This window comes from Mercenaria mercenaria, chromosome 9 (assembly GCF_021730395.1).
Source record: "Mercenaria mercenaria strain notata chromosome 9, MADL_Memer_1, whole genome shotgun sequence".
Lineage (NCBI taxonomy): Eukaryota > Metazoa > Mollusca > Bivalvia > Venerida > Veneridae > Mercenaria > Mercenaria mercenaria.
The window spans coordinates 72002893-72025716 of NC_069369.1; the positions used below are offsets into that span (position 1 = coordinate 72002893).

The 22824-nt window shown below is 34.7% G+C and overlaps 1 protein-coding gene across 2 annotated transcripts; it reads left to right on the forward strand.

Moving 5' to 3' along the window:
• Nucleotides 1-167: 167 nt before the first annotated feature.
• On the forward strand, nucleotides 168-21939 carry LOC123546291 (cadherin EGF LAG seven-pass G-type receptor 2-like). 2 transcript variants are annotated; one of them, XM_053551681.1, is made up of 17 exons: nucleotides 168-426; nucleotides 1447-1574; nucleotides 3410-3492; nucleotides 4638-4796; nucleotides 5112-5358; nucleotides 5636-5760; nucleotides 6498-6566; nucleotides 9129-9287; nucleotides 11259-11379; nucleotides 12176-12298; nucleotides 12834-12964; nucleotides 13743-13823; nucleotides 16183-16344; nucleotides 16462-16702; nucleotides 18311-18450; nucleotides 19134-19214; nucleotides 19617-21939. In XM_053551681.1, the coding sequence occupies exons 4-17, from the start codon at nucleotides 4661-4663 to the stop codon at nucleotides 19865-19867; spliced, it is 2067 nt and encodes a 688-aa protein (XP_053407656.1). In that variant the 5' UTR covers nucleotides 168-426; nucleotides 1447-1574; nucleotides 3410-3492; nucleotides 4638-4660; the 3' UTR covers nucleotides 19868-21939. The 2 variants fall into 2 exon arrangements, with proteins under 2 accessions (XP_053407656.1, XP_053407657.1); XM_053551682.1 differs by lacking the exons at nucleotides 168-426; nucleotides 1447-1574 and having other exon boundaries at nucleotides 2502-3492.
• The last annotated feature ends 885 nt before the right edge of the window (nucleotides 21940-22824 follow it).

Below are 22824 nucleotides of genomic sequence, written 5' to 3' on the forward strand. Positions count from 1 at the left end.
CCTTGTTTGGTTTTGCCATAGCTTTTTATTAAAATGTTCTCCATGCTGTCCAAATTAAATGTACAAATATCAACTACTGTTTTTGGAAATTTACATAATAAAATAATTTAATTTGCATAAAGTACATAAACTGTATACACATTTATGTTTTGATAATGTAGAGCCTGTCTGGACAGAGCCGAATACTGAAAACAAGGAATACAATGTCGATGAAGATATTGCTGTTGATGGTATTGTCGTTCAGCTGGCAGCAACCGATGCTGATAGTTCTGGCAGTCTCAAATACTCAGTCAAAAGTCAGGCACCTACTACTCCAGAAGATATGTTTGTGATTGAATCAAACACGACTGATCTTAAACGCGGAGCCACTGACCTTGACGTAGATGATGTTGAAAATGCTATAACTAATGTTACGCTAGTGTTAAGGTAGGTAGTGAAGTTTGTCCATTTGATATTACTGTTTTAATTATGAAGATGTTATAAAACTATTTCTGAATAATATCAGAGCTAATTCTCAAACATATGAATTACGAATTATCCATGATAATGAAAACTATGTGATGCGAGCCGGCATGCACCCAGAAAATTGGCAAACAACATTTTGGATAGCCAAAAATTAGAACAACCTTGATTTAATAAGAAATGTTGAAATAGCTTTGCTCGCAAGCCATGTTGCTGAAGCAGATGCATCCTTTTATTTAAAATCTTGGATCCACCCCAGGACGTTGACTATGTATAGTAAAACTTGTGTATGAAACAATTCCTGTAGTTTTAAATGAACTGTTATAATAATATTATACTAGATTTATATAACGCCCTTTTTATGACAAAATCGGTTCAAAGACGCTTAGCATTAAAAAGAAACAGCCACTCAGGGCACCAAATTCATCCTCTTACCAGTATAGCCACAGAGCGATCTGACCAGAGGGACAGAGCCAGAGAAAGAATAGAGAGAGAAAACTGTTTTAGATACTGGTATGTCCGGTTAACTTTGCCAGGACTATTACGAATATACAGAGTTGTACTGTATCGCTCGCAGCGATACACAATAACCCGTATTTCCTAAAACGAACCAGTAATGACCTCTTAGATAGGTGAGTGTCACTCAAGGGAATCTCAGAAATTGCAAGTGCCTGCAGGATTCTAACCTCGTACATCTGGATTGGCAGTCAAGCGTTAGCGTATTACAATTTCACCAAACCTTTAAATATTATCATCAGAGTCAGGTGGTGTCTGTTCTTAGATGTTCTTTACACAAGTTTGGCTGTACATAGAATGTAAGCTTCGATCACCGTTTTATATGCTACAAGACAAGAGCAAACGGTTAGACAATTATAAGATGTGAAAGATTACACATTGTATAGTTTATTGAGCTTATATATTTTTGGTAGATAATTTAATTTTACTTCTTAATAAAAAGATTTTTTTGTGTTATGTCTTTTAAAGTGTAACTGATGAAACGCACACTGTGAACAGAACAATAGTGATAAATATAAACGACATTAATGATAACTCTCCTGTGTTCAATCCATCAAGTTATTCACCTTTCATAATTTCTGAGAATGCAGCTATTGGTAAGTGTATTCTTTCATTTATCAGCTATCCGTGTTTCAATATAAATGAAAATGCATCTATTGGTAAATGAAAAGCGTCTTATATAATAATAGTTACTCTTTCGTATTCCGCTATATCTGATAATGCAGCTACTGGTAGTGTACAGCGTGTCACATCAGTTATTCGTATTTCACTTTAACTGCGAATGCAGCTTTTGGTAAGAGTATACATACTTATATCAGCTATCTCTGGTTTACTATGTCTAAGAATGTAGCAACTTGTACTGTAAAGCGTCTTATATCAGTTATTCGTATTTCGCTATATCTGAGAAAGCAGCAGTTGTTAGTGTATCGAATCGTAAAGAAGTAATACGCCTTTCACAATTCCTGAGAATGTAGTTATTGGTAAGTGTATATCATCTTATATCAGATATTCATTGCATCAAATGCAAATGCAGCTGTTGGTATGTATAGCGTCTTTTGTCACTTAAACGGATTTCACTACAACTCAGATTGCAGCAATAGGTTTTGCATCTCATCTCGAATGATGTATTCTCCTTTTCTATGTTTAAAATTCAGCTTTTGGTAAGTGACTCACCTTTTATTTAGGATATCCTTTAATATATCTGCTACTTTCTAAACGTATCACTTTTTATAGGATATATTCTCCTTTCGCGATTCAGTGTGTAGCTAAGAATTAATGCATCGCATCTTGAACAATGTTACATTTAAATTTGTACTTTTAATGCGATTTTGATAAGATTTAATACCAAAACGATATTTCGAATTTAAAATGATTTATTTATCATGACCAAGTATTGATTAATACAAGATGTTTCATTTCAAGATCATGCCTTTGTACATATACTTTATGAACATACTATCTTATATCAAGTTTCATTCAGTAGTAATAGTGATTACATGTAGAAAATCGGAATTCCTGCTGTGTACCTGGCTTTTGAGCCAACTTTTTTGTCGTACTATGAGTGTGACCTTTTTGACAACTTTCTTGCATAATCAGACACTGGTATGCATTGAACTGCATTTTTTTCTCAAAAAGGATGTGAACAAGAAATGAATGATATTTGGAGACACTAGTTGTGTAGTTTTATTCCTTAGACTGATACCTAATTTTGTTGATATAACCTGAATATATTTTGTATTTACACCTATGATAACGTCAACTTAAGATAGAGAAATTTAGTATATTATCAGTACTGCATGTTATCATAGACGTTTAACGCTGAAAGTTGATTTACTTAAGGGATATTAACACTGTGTGCCAAAAAGATCTATCTGGCGAACTTCCAGTCCCTGGTGAACGTCCATATGCTTTGACATCGACGTCATAAAGGCTTAATTGTTAGAAGATATACCGTAAACAAATGGTATATGTCTTCTGTACATAATGGCACATCTAGTGGTGGTTGATTTGTGCCAACTTCCCCTTTCCACTTTGCGCGGGCAGAAATCAGCCATCATATGAGCAGCGCCATGAGAAAACCAACATAGTGGCTTTGCGACTAGCATGGATCCAGACCAGCCTGCACATCCGCTCAGTCTGGTCAGGATCCATACTGTTCGCTTTCAAAGCCAATTACATTTAGCGAAACCGTTAGCGAACAGTCTGGATATATGCTGGTCGCAAAACCACTATGTTGGCTTTCTCATAGTGCGGCTCATATAATAGATATCAAAGAACTATATATTGTACGTTTCCATCTGCCTCGTCACTATTGTAAAGGCCCTTATGAAAGTAATGGACTTATCTTCAAAGTATTGTATCATTCTTGGTTGCGGTTAGTGGTATTTGAAACAAAAAATACCTATAATTTATATACATATATCACAATAAGGTGACTCAGTTGGGACAGTGACAGCAACAGAACAGATGCTGATTTGGATGAAGCAAACAATCAAATAACTTACAGTCTTTCAGGTAAGGTATAATCACCAGAGTAAATGTTTTGTTAACTAAAACGTTAAGATATTACAGATTAAATGTACATTATGTTTATTCGTTATCGTCTTGTTGCATCCTTTGTGGCGGATAAGTCTCAGTGTATAAAGTAAACTGGTACAATTTAAGAAATTTTACAATAAACACTGGGAAAACATCAATGTATATAATACTATCCGTAGTCTTGGTAATAATGTGATTTAATTTCAGATTGATTATACTATCCAAATATTACCAATCTTATTACATTACTTATTTTTGTATTAATATTTGTTTTATTTTCAAATCGATTTTACTATCCGAACATTACTAGCCGTAGTATTAAAATGTGTTTTATTTTCAAAATTATTTTACTATCCGAACATTACTAGCCGTTTTATTTTCAAATCGATTTTACTATCCGAACATTACTAGCCGTAGTATTAAAATGTGTTTTATTTTCAAAATTATTTTACTATCCGAACATTACAAGCCGTTTTATTTTCAAATCGATTTTACTATCCGGACATTTCTAGCCGTAGTATTAAAATGTGTTTTATTTTCAAATTGAGTATACTATCTGTTACCCCACCAATTTTAGAACTGTAAAATCTGTATTGAATAAAGAATGAACCTGATGCGTTTCCGGAATAATTGTCTTTGTACAAATAACTTAACCATAATCTAAAACTTATGTGTATTTTCATCTGTATATGCTTCAGATTTCGATAATGACTTCTGATACTGTATGATCATTCATAGTTTGGTTGATAAATATGAACATCTTTATTAACACACAAAAATGTCAATCGTCCAACAGGAACATCCACATTCATAGAAAAATGCTTCTTGTAAAGTATACCCTACGGAAATACTGCTACCTGTAAATGTGTATAGGTGCACGCATGACTGACATTCATACATTGACACATTTTGGGTTATTTATTTTGTAACTTAAACTTACGTAGACCACGGACCTTTTTAAGAGGTCATTAAGATGGTGTTTTAGTGCAGCATAATCTGTTCTTTAATAAACTTATGTACAAAACAGAAAAAACTAGTTTCTAAATACAAGTGGTCTGTTAACAGACGTTGTCTCTAGAGCAAGTTTTAATGTACGTATAAAACTCGCATTTTTGTTTAAGGAACAAATTTTGAGGATTTTGTTATGAGTACCACCGTGCCTGGACAGATCAACACTGCTACAACGCCATTTACGTCAACGTTATATACACTGAATGTAACAGCTTCGGATGGAGCAAATTCGAACACTTTAAATTCTATAACTATCATCGTTAAATCGGGTAAAAATGAAATATTATCTTTACCTATTAGTACGATATAAAACTTTACACAGATGTAATAGAACTCAATACATGTACAATAAAAGAGAGTATATTCGCTAATTTTTGCATCCTTGTAGATCCCTACTCAATCTCCTTTTTACATAAAAGTACAGTTGTAGAAAAGCAAAAAATAATGATGGGTTTAATTATGTAAATAATTCTAGACCAGTGAAATATGTAAAAGATATGTAGAAACTTCCGGCTTTAAGTTTGTTACAGCTGTAAGATATAACTAATGTTTTAAATGATGATTACTGTGTTGCTTTTCATGAGACCCGGAATGGACGGCTCCAGCAAGCCCCGGGATTGAAATTGATGTACTTGAAGGGTCAACATCGAACGTGTCTCTTCTGCAGTCGTCAGACAAAGATGGGGATACACCTGAAAACACTATAGTTAGTCAGTCTCCGACAAGTCCGGGCACTTTCACACTCGATGATACAACGAAAGGACAAATAAACGCCGCTGGGTTAGATGTTGATGCTAAGCCGCATGTCACTAGATATACATTAAATTTAAGGTAAATGTTAATATGTACTTAGAGAGGTTATATGCTTGTTTTAGTGTACGTTCTTTCACTGAAAGAAACCCCACTAAATCTAGTAGTATCACTGGTGGTGTGAAAAAAAATCATAAATTATTTTGACAAAACACCCATTCATTCAAAATGAATTCTGCTCTCTTCATTACAAAATATATTAGCGATTTTCATCGATATTATGAGGTTGTACACGTATATGTTGAAAGTATTCATGTTAAAAGGATAGAAGCCCTCTTATTGTTCTCCTCTCCTTCAGGTTATCTGATGGTACAACAGAAGTTAACAGCAGTGTAGTCCTCAATATTCAAGATGTGAATGACAACGATCCAGTGTTCAACCCAACATCATACACTTTCGACGTGAAAGATACAAGCCCTATAGGTTTTTATATTACCATGATATACTGCTTATCTAATTAACAAATCAACAAGGTCTTTGCATAGTTCATCTACTGAAATTACAACAGGTCAGATATAAAGGGTCTGAAATGATTTAAAAGGCCGATCTTTAAATTCTCCACATCATGCGCTCGAGCAGGTTTCATTAGATCAGTCACAGAATAGAGACCTTACTACTTGACATGAGTTTCATTCCCATTTTAAAGTTTAATTTTGTGAATAATATTCGCCATAAAATCCACTTCTAGTCCTCCCAAGCATTGTCTTTTTATACTGGTTTCGACTGTATATTCAACAAACGGTCAAAGATAATGTATGAACCGAACAAACATAGTGGCTTTACGACCAGCATGGATCCAGACCAGCCTGCACATCCGCACAGTCTGGTCAGGATCCATACTGTTCAAAGCTTATTGCTATTAGAGAAACCGTTAGCGAACAGCATGGATCCTGACCAGACTGCGCGGATGCGCAAGCTGGTCTGGATCCATGCTGGTCGCAAAGCCATTACGTTGGTTTTCACATAGCGCGGCTCAATTATTATAAAAGTGACTGTCAAAATAATGACATAAAGAAGTGTATATGTGATTGGCAGTGATTTGTAAAATAGAATTTAAAAACAAGCTGTGTTTATTACAAATTGTATTAATTGTTATAACTCCATCATTCTTCATTATGATCAATAAAGAGATTATTAAATCTTTCTCTTGTACACTTCAGACACAGTGATTGGCGCAGTGACGGCAACCGACGAAGACTATACAGCTTCAGTGACATATTCTTTGTCAGGTTCGAAACTGATTATGTATTTTGTATGTGTTGCTTAATTGATCAATATTTCACTTCCAGTACATACACTACTTATATATTCGCATGTTTTCCGTGATGATTGTCTGAAGGCAAAATGACAAAATTAATACGTTTTCCACTTCGTACACATGGGGGAATTGCTGGCGGAGAACTTATCTGTACTGGTAAGGTGACACATGAAAGCTTTATGAAGTTGCGTTCCGAAATCTTGGGTGGTTTGTCTCTTTTTATTGTGTTTAGAAAGTATATAAACATATATCTTCGAAATAACCTTGTCGTCTCTAAACAGGTAAAAGAAAAATGTGGGTCTTATGTGTATAAAAATATAACGGTCAAGGAAACATTCCTTGCCCATCAGGATTTTTTGTACAATGCTTATCGTGTTTCACTTTGCTCTTAGCGATGAATCTCATGGTGATCAGGCTCCTGAAATATCATTGAATGCGGTTCCATTGTTTATGGTCTATATAACATGTCCCACATTGGGCGCCAGACGTAACAGGCATAAAATACTTCAACCATGAACTCACACACCTAAGGCAGGCACTCTACCGCGTCGCTATAAAAGCTAGCTCAATAGCAAGGAAGTGTAAGTTCACCCTTACACTGTACCCTACTACAATATGTCCCTGTGATAACTGTTACGTGTATAACTGGTTCACCTGGCGGGGCGAAAATTTTGCCCTCACCGTCATTAAATGTAAGAATACAGAGGGGGTTTAAGAGTGATGTGATGTAATGCGCCAGTGAATTAATTTATTGCGGTGCCCTGCTGTGTTTCTTCTTCTTGTTTGTTTGTATCTGTTTTTATTCTATAATTGCATCATCTGGTATTTACGTATACATGTGTTTAGTCGATGGGCTCGCGTATACATTTTCACTTACCCCTGTATGTATGCAGAGTGTTGCATTGGTGGCTGTGTTCAATGCATATTGCTTTTTTTGCATGATATTTTAAATGCCTTTTTGGAGCTAAGGGTGTAATCCCCAAAATGTTTACTGAATCTTTTATACCAGTCTCAGCTTAAGTGTACCGTATCACGGATAAATGACAAAAACATTTCCTTAAATTATGCTTAAGGAAATTTAACCATTATCACAACATGTTTTTGTCCTAAGTGACATTTGTCTTTTTGCAAGTATTTGTACTATGATCACTGATTAGCTTTGAAAAGACCTTTTCAAAAATAATGTAGGTTTAAAGTCTGAACGAAATACATCAAGGATAAACCTTTGAAGAATTATGCTAGTAAAATTACTATGCCGCCTTGAGTAAATAATTGAAACACATTTTAAAACGTCTTTCAACCCACGATAAAACATAAATGTTTTAAATCTGCAAGAAAGTAGGGCTAATATAATATTTATATATATATATATATATATATATATATGCTACTTGTTTGAAACTTAAGAAAAAGCTAGAACAAATTACAACTTTAAGGTGTAAATATATTTTGGCTTTTTGTTAATATTGCACGCTTTTATGCTAGACGGTAGCCGCTATTTGCCGTTTGGACGAACGGTCCAAATTTTTACATGAGTTATGTTTAGGAGTATATCATCAAAACACAGAAATATTTGATAAACGAACAACATCTTTACCAATATTTTATCTGACCATTGCATGTTTTGCCGTACTATCCCGTACGACGGATACTTAAAATATTCTGAAAAAGTTGTCCCCCTTTGAAAATGAATGCCATTTGTAAAGAAATAAAAAACATTGCTGAAAACTGTGTTCCACATAGTTATGTGAAATTTCAGCACTCGTACGCTTATTACAAATGCATCAAAACGAACAGTTCTTTGAAAATGGTGATTTTTTAAAGGCGTTTAATTGTCCAGAAGTGGGGCTCCTTTTGGCAGTCCTTTTCCGGAATTCAATGTTTATATCAGTAAACTGACACTTGTTTCTTAGCGTAATTACATGCTTTAAATGCTGTTCAATTTTCTTGTGAAACAGCTCTTTCTTTCTATGATTTGGTGTTGTTTGAATTATTTTCTCAAAACGTAAGGCTAAGCGTTAATCTTGAATTTCATTAAGGCTTCGAATTACGCTTTGAGAAACAAATGACATTCATTTTCAAAGGGAGACAACCATTTCTCGACAAATACTTAAAATATTCGGAAAAAGTTGTCTCCCTTTGAAAACGAATGCCATTTGTACTTAAAATATTCGGAAAAATTGTCCCCCTTTGAAAATGAATGCCATTTGTAAAGAAATAAAGATTAACAATTGCTGAAAACTGTGTTCCACCTTGTTATGCGAAATTTCACCACTCGCACCTATTGCAAATGCATCAAAACGAACATGTGTACAAAGTTCTTTGAAAATGGTGAGTTTTTAAAGGCGTTTGACTATCCGCAACTTTTCCGGAATTCAATGTTTATATCAGTATGTTGACACTTGTTTCGTAAAGTGATATACTTGTTTTACACGCTGTTCAATTTTCATGTCTAACAACTCTTTCTTTCTATGATTTGGTGTTGTTTGATTTTTGTTTCTCAAAGCGTAATTCTAAGCCTTAAACATTTCAGGGACAGGCTATACTGATTTTGAAATAGATGATTCTACAGGTGATATAACTTTAAAAGCACAACTGAACTATACTATAACCCCGTCCTATTCACTCAATGCCACAGCTAGCGACGGAACAAAGTCTCAAACGCCATCTGTTACAGTCAACGTCAAAACAGGTATATTAAGTTTAAACAGTACTCATATTTAAAATGATTATTCATATATGAAACTGTGAATTTATCTATTCATACGACAAAATCATCAGATATCAGAAAACATGTAAAGGTAGACTTTTTAAAATTGAGGTAGTGATTTTATTAGTAAGCAAATGCGAGGAGTTTGAGGCATAACATTTATGTAATCGGTGAAGAAAAGGTTTATTATTTGATTTTTTTTGTACTTTTATCTGAGTTATGATATTAAATATAAATCGCGATCTCAGTATCAGTAAACATTGAAATTTTCATGAATATTTGAAGACAAAAAAGTATCTTACGGTGTTGGGTCGGTAATCGTTATTAACAATTTTTTTCGGTATTTCCTTGAAAGCCATGTTTGTTTGAGCAATGGAAACGGCCGAAGAATACCGAAGTAGAATTCGGAGATAACGTAATCGCTCGGAGATTTCCGAGTATCATCAGGGGTTCAGTTCCTTAAAATCTTACTTACGACTTTAATTAATTATTTGTTGATAAGGGTCTGGAAATAAATGAACTGGGGAGATGTTTCATTTATTTTTAACTTAAGAACGTATGTTTAAGTGTCCCCAGCAATACCCCGGTCACACATACGGCGCGGATAGCTACGTCTAGCCCACGGATAGAGACGTAGTAACCCGTATCAATCCGTATCGATCCGTACCTGAGCCGTACCTTAAAGTAGTAACCCGTATCAATCCGTGCCAATCCGTACGCTCAGGTACGAATCGGTACGAACTACTACGTTTCTATCCGTAACTAAATGTAGCTATCCGCGCCGTTTGTGTGACTGTGGTATAACGCCGTGTGTCAACTTAGTAAAACTTGGAGACCTTACTGTTAGTATTCAACGAATATTTAGTGTTAGTATAGAGATAGAACTTAATATTAATAAATATATATAGATATTAAAGCAGCATGCCTCCAGATCGTTCGACAACAAAAACAAATTTTTTTAGATATCTTGAAATAAATGCTATATTTCTTAAGCTTTACTCCAGGTAAACTGTCTCGATTATAAATATTTATATTTTGGAATCATTATTCACTACTTCAGCTATAGCGCTATTGGTTAAGACGCCGGGAAAATGTCTTTATTGCCGCGGCGGTTCGAGGTTCGATTCCCGACGCGGTCATCTTTTTTTTTTTTTATTTGGAACTTTTTAAATATGTTAGAAGTAAAAATTCATATTCTAATATTCATGATATGACCAAACTTCAATTTGAAAGAAAGATTATTTTTTAGCCAAATCTGAAGGCATGCTGCTTTAATATGGATAAATAAATAGAAATATAGTCTAAAATTGGTTTGTAAGTCCTGCAAACAATGTGAAGTTTTTGAAAGTATTGTTTTTATCAATACATTAAGTTTAGATGCATGTGTTAGCAACGAATTACAACTCTTGACTTCAAATCACTTGCCCCTCATCGATGTGAGTTCAAGCCTCACTCGGGGCGCTGAATTCTTCATGTGAGGAAGCCATCCAGCTGGCTTACGGAAGGTCGGTGGTTCTACCCAGGTTCCCGCTTGTAATAAAGCACGGAGGGGCACCTGGGGTCTTCCTCCACCATCAAAGCTGGAAAGTCACCATATGACATATAATTGTGTCGGTGCGACGTTAAACCAAACAAAATAAATAAATAAACAATTACAACTATTTGTATATATTAATATGAGTATGATTTACCCTTACTTCGCTGGTTTATATGTTCTTTTTTATCTTATTTACTGAAAAGGAACATTTATTTTATTAATCCAATAATAAAATGAAATACCACTCAGTATTTTAAGTGATAACAAAACGTCATATTTATGGACAGGTGTTTTAATAGGTAGGAATTTGAGAGGTGTAGTTGAAATGATCTGTATAACCTATGCCTAGTTAGTACTTTGTTGCATTATCTCACTGCTAAAAGATTATATTGATAAGAAAAGTTATTATTACACAGCACCAACATGGGCCAAGCCGGCCAGCGCAGATAGTGTGTCTAAAGCCGAAAATGTTAACTCAGCTGAAGTATTCTATACCATATCAGCTACAGATGCCGATAGCGACACTCTCACTTACAGGTTAAAATATTGTACTATAAAGAGTTAGAGGTTATAACATGCGGGTTTTACAGTATAAAACACAGGTTTGGAGATTTTATATTACAGTGCACATGCAATTTATGAAAATGATTTTCCATTTTAGCATACATGATTGAATTTACATTTATTTACGCCCCATTCGCATGTATGAGACAAGAAAGAAGAAGGGTTACCTTCTGTCCGTCTGTCCGTACATTCAGGTGTCATCTTGATGTCGGTCCGGCCGACGTGTGTGCCGCACACGTCTCAAAAAGAAATTGGCCTAGAGTCATAAAACAATATTGGAATGTTATAAAGCATGAAACAACGTGCAGTACAAATATATACAAAAGACCTTAACTTTTGTGTCGCCTGTATCTACAAAATAGTATTTGTCTTAGATTCATGAAACTTTACATAGATCTACAGGGTTATTACTCAGCATGTCATTTTGTGTATTTTTTAAAATTTTGTTTGGGATTTACTGCAAGAATTAGTACCTTTCAGTTTCTTGAAACTTGTGTTTTTTTATATTGCTTTTTTACAATGAAAATTATTTGGAAGTTTACTTAGTCGTGCATTGTCAACAAGTAAAGACATGCCCGTACACTGTCAGTCAGTGGGCTAAATTTCCTTAATTTGTTTTCCTTTCTTTGGGGAGAAATATTGATTAAAGTTTCATCAGAACTCGTACTGAAATAATGACTCTAGGGAGAATTTACTTTATATTCTTGCATGCCGATTCTGTGGAGAGTTTACTTTACACCTTGAGATAAAATGTATTTATCTGTTTCAGTATCAAAACTCAAACAGTTTCGGACTTCTTCAAACTTGGAAGCGCATCCGGCAGAGATGTATTGCTAAACACAAGCAAGGAATTGGATTATGAAATCACCCAGCAATACAAACTGACGTTTGAGTAAGTTTTGAAAATGTTCTAAAGTAAAAATATTTTTTTTTGTTCCTTTTAAATTCGGAACAGAATTTAGCAAAACGATCACAGTTTGACAATAGAATTTAGCTGCTTTTTGTATTATAATAATTTGTTTGAGAAAAACATGATGGAAGATTAAATAGCAATAACAAGAATAAAACAGATAGAATAATGAAAGCTGTACAGAACACAAAATGAGATATCAAGTCCCTGCTATGTGTCTGATTGAGTTTAAAACCGGCTGACCAAAGTTTAATCATCAATTTGCACACAACTATATCAGCCACGCCATGAGAAAACCAACAATAGCTTTGCGACCAGCATGGATCCAGACCAGCCTGCGCATCCGCGCAGTCTGGTGAGGGTCCATGCTGTTCGTTAGCAGTATCTCTAATTCCAATAGACTTTGAAAGCGAACAGCATTGATTCCTTTGGCAGTCTCACCATGCTGGTCGCAAAGCCACTATGTTGGTTTTCTCATTGCACGGCTCATATAATGCATCTCAGAAATATATTTCAGGGTGAAAGACGGAACATATGACCCGATTGAAAGTGCACAGCTTGTGATAACGGTAACTGACGTAAATGACAACACGCCCACCTTCACACTAGCAGACATAAACGTTATAGTGAAAGATACTCATTCCGTCGGTAAGATAAAGGACGTCTTTGGGCAAAATACGCATCTGCGGACTCTTACAAAAGCATTCCCCTACACACGCTCTTGTGTATTCCCGAATACATGTATAAGCATATGATATTTCATATAAATGGTTTAGGAAACTATGTTTATACGCACCAGTCAATTTTTTATGAATGTATTGGTTTTTAAAAACATAATTCTCTTTCACATGCATATATGATTATACATTTAAAAAAATCGGCTGAATTCCTAGTATTTCAAACAACTTTCCTTTGGCAGTCTCACGAAGCAGACGAAGTTTCTTTTAGATATTTCATATAATATAAGAGCGTGTTCTTGAAGATCTAATACTCAATAATCGTTTTGTATTGTCTTTGAAGTCATACTAACTAGCAAAAAGCGACGTTTATCTCAATTTCAATATAAACATTGAGGTAGGCCTCTTTAACTCTTTATCCTCAGATAATCTGCAAACATTACAGCCGCGCCATGAGAAAACCAACATAGTGGCTTGCGACCAGCATGGATCCAGACCAGCCTGCGCATCCGCGCAGTCTGGCCAGGATCCATGCTGTTTGCTAAGGTTTCTTTAATTGCAATAGGCTTTGAAAGCGAACAGCATTGATCATGACCAGACTTCGCGGATGCGCAGGCTGGTCTGGATCCATGCTGGTCGCAAAGCCACTATGTTGGTTTTCTCATGGCACGGCTCATTTATAGATAAAATTATACTTTCTATACGTTAAGAGTACAAAGCATTTTATGTTCTCATATTTTTTTAAACAGGAGATACGATCAAAACATTAACAGCCACTGATGCTGACAGTTCTCTGGACGACAACAATGTCCTGACATACAGTATTTATTGTACGTTTGACAGAATACAGCAAAAACAGTATCATCATTAATCAATATATCATCGCCCCTAGTCTACAGATGCGATCCTCTTTAACAAAAGCTTAGAGTATTTAGCTTTCCGAAGAGTGACCGCCACCCTCATGACAGATATTTTCTCTAAGTGAAATTCAGTCACTTTCTTAATACATTTTTGTATATTAACCGCTTGGTGTACCATTGAAGAAGGTGATACACCAAAGAAATTGTCGTATATTGTATATAAAATGTTTTTCAATCCTCCCAAAATCTCCCTGATGAACTGCTTCTGGTAACATTCCCATGGCTTTACAATGTTAAATCAATTTTGAAAAATGTGGTATCATAAATATATGGAATGAACATACTTTTCCAAACACAAAATGGTTAAAGTTAGCAGTAAAACAAGAACTAAATGATTTATTTTTGAATAATAACTCTAGTAATAGTACTGTACGTTTTACTGTGTATTCAAAAGATCTTTTGGAATTGAACTGTACTTACAAAATTACAAAACTCTTCATTATATAACATGATTAAATTTAGAGCAAGAAACCATAGGTTATCAATAGAAAAGGGAAACTGGACAAGACTGACACCATTAAATGAAAGATTATGTAACTCATGTAAAAACAAAATCTGGGAAGAATTTCACTACCTGTTCGAATGTGATTAATTTACAAATGAAAGAAGACAATATATAAAACCGGTTTATTAAAGACGACCAAACATGTTTAGATTGGAAAAACTTATTTCTACGAAGAATAACTCAGAATTTCAGAAATTGTGCAAGTTTGTCATAATAATATTGCATAATATAAGAATGTAGGTAAATATATTTATTTTTTCTATATATTCTTATATTATGTAATACATCATGTTCTTAAAATGTTGAAAATGTTTGATTGTTTGAAAACCACATATACATGTATAAATGTGATTTTGTAGTGTAGCCTCGTTTACAAGTATTATTGTTGTAAATATCTCATATTGCATGTTTTTACATGTGTGTACATTTTGTATGTGAAGATAAAAGGTAGGTGCAATAGTTTTAAAGAAATCGGAGGAATACATTTTGGTTGACGGACAGACAGACAGACACACGGACGGACGGACGAATGAGAACCTATAGTCTCCTCCTCACCTCATCGACTTTTTGAAGTCGTCTGGGAACATTTCAGCGCGTGACTTCAAAATATCAAAATTGGCAAGTTTGCATACAGTGAATGCTTTTTACCGTCTAGATAAAAAGTGTTTTTTTTTTTCAGAAACGCAACATCTATGCAACATCTAATTTAAATATATCTATGGAGTATGCATGTTTATTTCAGAAAACAACATGTATTATTTGGATTGCAAATTAATTTGACATGTTATTCACCAGTTTCGTGACTTGGTCAATTGAATTTCCATGCAATGAGTGTGATCGGTCAACATTTTGTCAACATTTTGTAAACATTACTTGTCTGTTTCATCTGCTATATCGCAACATACACATATTTATGTTCCACTTGTCGTAAAACTTAAATACACCGTGTAAATCAAAGTAATCAATTTGAAGACAATTTCTTACATTCGGCCTGCCCGTTATTTGTTTAGATGGAGAGAGGGAGTACAGTCATTAATGGGGTGTGTGTGGGTGGGGGGGGGGGGGGGGGGCAGGGGGTGATAAATATGTATCTATTATTTTACTGTAATATAACTTGCATGTCTATAAAAACTTAAAAACTTTAAATCGAAATGGTAAAACGTTTGTGTTGCATAGGTCTGAATAACTTGCTTCAAATTTTATCAAAGTTCCACCTTCTTACGGCTCATCCCGTCTCTCTATCCGTCTCTCTTTTCGATTGCATGACTCCAGACACCTTCTTCTGCAGATCACAACGTGCAGCACGTTATGCTAGTGTGTTCTAATTTGGTGACTTTTCTTCAAAGTTAGCTCAAAAGAGGACACAACATTCACTATAAATGGAGCAATAGGTACAGTATTTAGTACTAAATACGTAAATGAGCCGTGCCATGAGAAAACCAACATAGTGGCTTTGCGACCAGCATGGATCCAGACCAGCCTGCGCATCCGCGCAGTCTGGTCAGGATCCATGCTGTTCGCTTTCAAAGCCTATTACAATATGAGAAACCGTTAGCGAACAGCATGGATCCTGACCAGACTGCGCGGATGCGCAGGCTGGTCTGGATCCATGCTGGTCGTTAAGCCACTATGTTAGTGTTCTCATGGCACGGCTGAAATGATTATGAATTTTATAGCATATTGAAGCATCTCATACTTTGGCAAGAGATCTCTGGTGTTTGCTCCTTGCGCCTAATAGTAGACGCTTTTCTCTACTAATTTCAGCTGGAAACGATGATGGTGATTTTGCAATTACTACCTCTGGTGTAGTGACATTAGCGAAGACCGTTTCAAGCGGGAGTATATACACTATAGTTGTGCATGCTGTTGATGGTGGTAGCCCTGCTCTTACTGGATCGGCGACACTTAATGTAACTACAGCAACTGGTAAGCTTCGTCTTTATGTCAATACAATCAAAATTAATAAGAAAAACCAACAATGTTAAAAAGTGGTCTGTATATGTTGTTGTAATGGTACTTTTCATGATATTTTATTTCTTACAGCGTCTGATCCAGTGTTGAATGAACTAGCTCCTTCAACTACTCATACAGTTTCGATCAATGAAGACGATGCTGTTGGAACGTCGGTATATGAAATAGATGCTTCAGATTCAGACGGGGATACACTTTTATATACAATTAAGACACAGACACCATCTGTAAAATTCGCGCTGAACAACAACATGCTTGTGATTTCAGCCCCACTAGACTATGACACGGAAATGTCATACACACTCGTGTTTGAGTAAGAGCCTAGCTTCCATCAAATATTGTATGATTTATGTACAAATTAAAAGCGGATATGGCCCCAATGTCTTCTATGAATATCAATTACAATTTTTCTATTATCTTTATTTATCTATTTATTATATATTTTTAGTAAAAATATGTCCGTACAATAAACTGATTTATTTACTTTGTCTGAATTTCATCCTTTTTTACTGTTTGACTACACTAAACTAGATTTATATTAAGTGTTCCCATCAGTTTTTGAAACCATGTCAGGAAGTAAAAAGACAAACTTGTACTAATAAGATTCATGGCAAAAATTACTCATTTAAAAATCAAAACGGTTGACATAGGAAATGACTAGATTTATGATAAAAAACATTTAACATGTGCAAATCACGCTGGCAATTTTTATCTGATATTACAAAATTTTAAGTACATCATCAGTATCTATTTCTAACATTTTGGAACTATTCTTTATGTCAAAATCCGAATTAATCCTTACTACTCCGGTGACACTAAACATATATTTGAGCCGTAACATGAGAAAACCAACATAGTACATTTGCGACCAGCATGGATACAGACTGCGCGGTTCGCAGGCTGGTCAGGGTCCATGCTGTTAGCTAACGGTTTCTCTAATTGCAATAGGCTTTGAAAGCGAACAACATTGACCCTGACCAGACTGCGCGGATGCGCAGGCTGGTCTGGATCCATGCTGGTCGCAAATGCACTATGTTGGTTTTCTCATGGTGCGGCTCATATTTTGGTTTAAACTTAAACAGAAGGAAAACAAGAGAAATTGCAGCCTATAAGATTGTTTAGAAATCTACGCGTTACAAACATGCGACTTTACAAACATGTGACTATAAGAATTTTTCACTGGCTGAATGTGCAGATGGGAATATCTGGCTCGAGGATAACTGTTTTGGCGGTAACGAGGCTCTGCACCTTCAACTAGTGATATAATCTTTTTCTTGTAGGTCTTATTTTTCAATTAATAGAAGAAATAAATTAAAACGAATGCTATTCTTTTAAGCATTATTTTATTATAGTAGCGTATGAATTTACGCATTCATTCATAAAAAGCAGCACGTGAGTCATCTTACACCCTTTGGTGTGTAAGATCAGTTCTTTCAGCACCGGTAAATGCACGAGAAAATCCTGTCCGGCATGCAAGAAAAGCATATCTTGAATAAACGGAAATATATTTCTGTGATGTCTTGCCCGAAAACGCAAAAAAGATAAATGCTTAAAGCCCTGCTCCGCGGCTATTCAAATTCTTTTGTGTGTATGCAACCCATGATTACAATAGGTAACAGTTAACGGCCACGTGCCACACTGTAACACGCAAAACCACAGATATTTCATATAGAATTTTATATAAAATAGACTCTATTTTGACAGGCGTCACTGTTCATAGTCAGGATTTTCATGCTTTTTCAGTTACAATTCAAGGTTAAAAGGCAGGGCGGGAGCAGGGCTTTAAGCATATAAAACCCCTATTCAACGTTCACGCTAGGGCCTTATTCAGTGTGTGCGATATTGGACAGCATTTATACATGTATAAATACAGGATAAAGATTGTTGATAAATTTATTGATACATGTATTTGTACTGTTAGGGTTGATGATGACGATGATAATACGGGCAACAAATTAACTTCCGGAACTTTGACTATCACCGTTACAGATGTAAATGACCATTACCCAACATTCCCACAGGAAGTATACACTGTAGATATCATGGAGAAACGGACAGAAGGTAGGAATTGATATTAGATATTGTCACATTTAAATGCACAAAAGGGCTTTTAAGAAAACAGTGAATTTGTCGTTGAATAAAATCGTGATTTGAAGTATTGGTACACAGGTCAGGAGGATGCAGCCCAGGTGATATATCAGTACACATCAGAACAAACGGCCGTTTTTTTTTTTAATTTAGAGAAAATAAACGTTTTAGATATATTAAATTCTAACACGATGCAAAATATTACTATCAGCATCATTGACGACATCCACATATTGACTGCTTTATGCTTACATGCTACTTTATAGCTTTTGGGTGCTATGACATAATAATTATGACGTATAAATAGTGATTTTGTCGCATACTAACCTTAGAGTATCAACCATGTGTTAGAATCTGTGTTACAGATTTTTATGCAGATAAAACGTAATTTTGACAGAACGAAAAAGCATTATGCATAAAACTTCATTATCACTCTGTAAAGAAATGCGTCACATTACTGACCGGGGGCAGTGATCACGTGATCATAGACTGTTTTAATAACTGTTTGATGGTAAATTCAAAAGCATATATGTAAGAGGGTTTCAAGAGGGTTAGTTGAAGTTGAAACTGGCTTCAGAAGCCTCACATATACACTAATGTATCTTGAATCAGTGTTGTCATAGTGGTTTTAATTCATTTCATTCTTTTAATTGCAGTAGTGAACGTTGTAAAGTTAACCGCGACAGATGCTGACTCAGACAAATCTTCAAATGGAGCTGTTGCTTACACTATAGTAGGTAAGCTGGTCAATATTTTTATTTTAAACAATTATATTATATGACTGAAAAATTGTTGCAAAAGACGTTAAACCCGAACACACACACACACACTGTAGATCTGGAGCACCTGTATAAATTACAGACTCCGGTATATACTGGATTAACGCAATTTGAATGAAAATCATCTTTAATATATATATTTTGCAACCATGGTAATACTTACACTAACCTTTGGTCGGTATTTTATACATATTGTACATTAAATTATGCGGACATGCATTAGTTTGCGTATTTTTGCCGTGTGCTCCAACTGATAATCACTTCCGGTCATGCATATGCAGACGATCGCTCCAGGCCTGCAATGAGCAACATCGTTAAATAAATATCAAATACATCACGATCTCTTCTCTTTTGTTTCAGATGGCGATTTATTTGACCAGTTTACAATTGATGCCAATAGTGGACAACTCGCTACAAAAAATGTAGGTCTTCTAAGGAGTAAACAAAAGTATCACGTGTTAGCAATACAAGCGAAAGATGCAGGAATGCCTGTGCGTGCAGATTCTGTTCACGTGATAGTGAATGTCACGCCTTTCCAAAATGGATCTTCGAATCAAAAGCTGTGTGTGATAATGTTTGCTATATTGTTACTGTGTTCATTGCAAATCTGATTACCATAAGTGTCTTAGTCATCAGTGCGTTTTCTAAAAAGCAACAACATTTGAACCTGATTAATATGCAAATACCGTTAGCTTATATACAAAACAGTTTCAAATAACGTGAATGTAATATAAATTCTTGTTAACTATTTACCAGAAACTTCTGTTGATGTTGCAGACAATATAAGGTGGGTGTAGATTCAGTGCTGAATTGATTAATCGGGTTTGTTAAAATCATCAAGTATTTCAAGCATTTGGCAAGGATTTCATTGAGCTACTCAACAACATGAATTGTTCAATATTCAATTCATTGAATGAGACGGATAGAATGAAATGTAGCAATGCTCTGGAAACAAAACTTTTATATTCAACACGTTTAATATATTCCGAACATAGATGACATGGACTCTCTGTGACGCTATAAAACTTGGGAAAATAATTTGTTTTAACTATAGACGTTATCATTGTTTTTTTCGTTTCTTTATATGTGAAATATTACCAGTTTAAAGGAATTAATATTATCCTGTTTATATGTTTTTGTACTTTATGAGAATGTTTGTCTTCAATAAGAAGATATGTGATATTTTTGTGATAGTCTATATTTCTCTTCAAATGTATCTTACATGTAAACACATATTAGAATATTATTATTTGTTTACATTAAAACATTTTGAGGGTAAGCTGCAAATAGATTGTTCACTTTATTTATCATTCATTTCAAAAATTAAAAATAAAAAGATGTGGACTTTTTTATAATTTGAAATTTATATCGAAGGAAAAAGTAAGGTGACAGGTTTTTATGAATAATTAGAAATAAAATGATGTGGATTTTGTTTATAATTTGAAATTCATATTGGAATAAAAAAGTAAGGTGACAGCTTATTTTTACAATTTTAAGCCATTTTATAACGGACATATTATTTTTCTGTTGTACAGAAAACAAACCTTATAATCAGCCAGTTTCAATTCACATATATGTAATACACATGTTCCTTTTTATGGTGTTTTTAAATGGAGACATCAGAACGATTCTTCTACTATATTTTATCTGCTGTTTTAGATTAAGAGCATATTAGAATCGGAATAATTTATAGCAAAACCGCGTTTTAACACTATTTATACCCTCGGGCGGTAATACGTCGTACAAATAATTTCACTCGGGCTGCGCCCGACGTATAACCGCCCATAGTGCATAAACAGTGTTAAAACGCTGTTTTGCTATAAATTATTTCTTAAATGAGTTTGTAATTAAACTAATTAAAACTGTTTGATTTTTCAATTTTCTTAAACGCATCTTGAAGGTTATCTGCATCTGGCTTAAGGTTATACCTAAAAACTAATTCTTTGTTTCCGGTAACATGCAAAAAAAAATAGGGTAGGTAGGTAGGTAAATGTTTTTTTTTTTCTTTTTTATATATATATATATATATTTTAAGTGGTAGTTTTCGGAAATTATCTTTGTGTCAAAAAATATATACAGAAAAGTGGGGTATGCCTTTAGAGCATCAGTAAGTTGAGTTCTAACATCACTGACCATGTTTAAAGCATACAAAGTGCAATTTTGCAACGTTTTGTTAAAAAGTTGAAAAAAAAATTCTCCAAGGCCACAAAAAATTTAAGGTCGGGCCAAAAATTTTGGGTAGGTCAAGATACCGGAAACAAACAATTTGTTAGGCCTTATATGAAAATATTGTATGTATCTTCTTTCAAATAATATTAATCATATTTTCTTATGTGTTAAATCATAACGATGTATCGACGTTGTTTTCTTAGACTGTTTTAGTATATAAGAATATGCTATAGAATTCATGATAAATACATGTACAAGACTTTAGGTGTAGGCTGTTCAGCCGTTTTGATTGAATAACGCATTCTGGGTAACTCCATACAGTAAGCTTTCACTCAAAGAACACTGGGGATAAAAAAGGAGTTGACCCGAACATACATTTACTACAACAAATGGTATATATTGATATATGCTCTATATGGTTATAACAAAACAACGCAGATACTGAATTTTGCGAGTCTGTTTATAGAACTTGCGTCATCACTTTTTTGTGTTGTCACATTAAACGAAATGGTTATTACGTTGTTGTTGTTTTCTTACGTTGTAGCTTACATTCTACATTCTTATTTTAAAAGGAACCCAAACTACACATAACTGTTTATATTTTCTGAAAATGTTTGTTTCCTTATTGGAGAAACGAATCATTTGTAAAATGTCATCGCATGTTATTCACGTTGACACTGTCATTAATCAGTCTCAGGCCGTACAAACAGCTACTTATATTGAATGATTGTTATAGTGAGTTTTTTATTTGACCTGGCGGGGCGGAGTTAATTTCTGGCTTATGCAAATAATGGTAATCTCAAAAGACGAGCGAAATAGGTTGAGCTACAGTAGTTACAGTGTAAGGTAGATGGCCAGTGAATAAGAAATCAGGTTGCCGAATATCCTGCACAATAATGCAGTGGACCGTCGCGAAACTCCGCCCAGCCAGGTCGATTAAAATGCATAGAGAAGATAAACATGTACTTGTGTTCGAAAAATCAACGGTCTGTCCCAAAATGATCCTTTCATTGTAAATGGATTTGATTTTTTGAAAGCCAATTGGCCTTTTTAATACATTATTGCCGAATGTGATCACCTACTATAATTGTAACTTTAGTTTTAACATTTGTGGCATTGAACGGATTCTATTTCACTGAAATGATATAATTGCTAAAATACAGTTCAACTAGCGGGCGAGCGTGGTTCCTCTTGTCTCAAATTGACGGAGAAAGGTTAAACGAATTTTTAGGGGCTGTGGAATCGCAGCATTACGAGTGTTTTCTTTTATTGCAAACAAAAGATAGCCTGAAAACATGCACACTTGAGGAGTGTGTCCAGAAAACTGTTCACTTGTAAAAAGTACTAAAATGTGTAAGAAAATGCCATATTTGTATAGGTACTTCTTCACCTCTGTTAA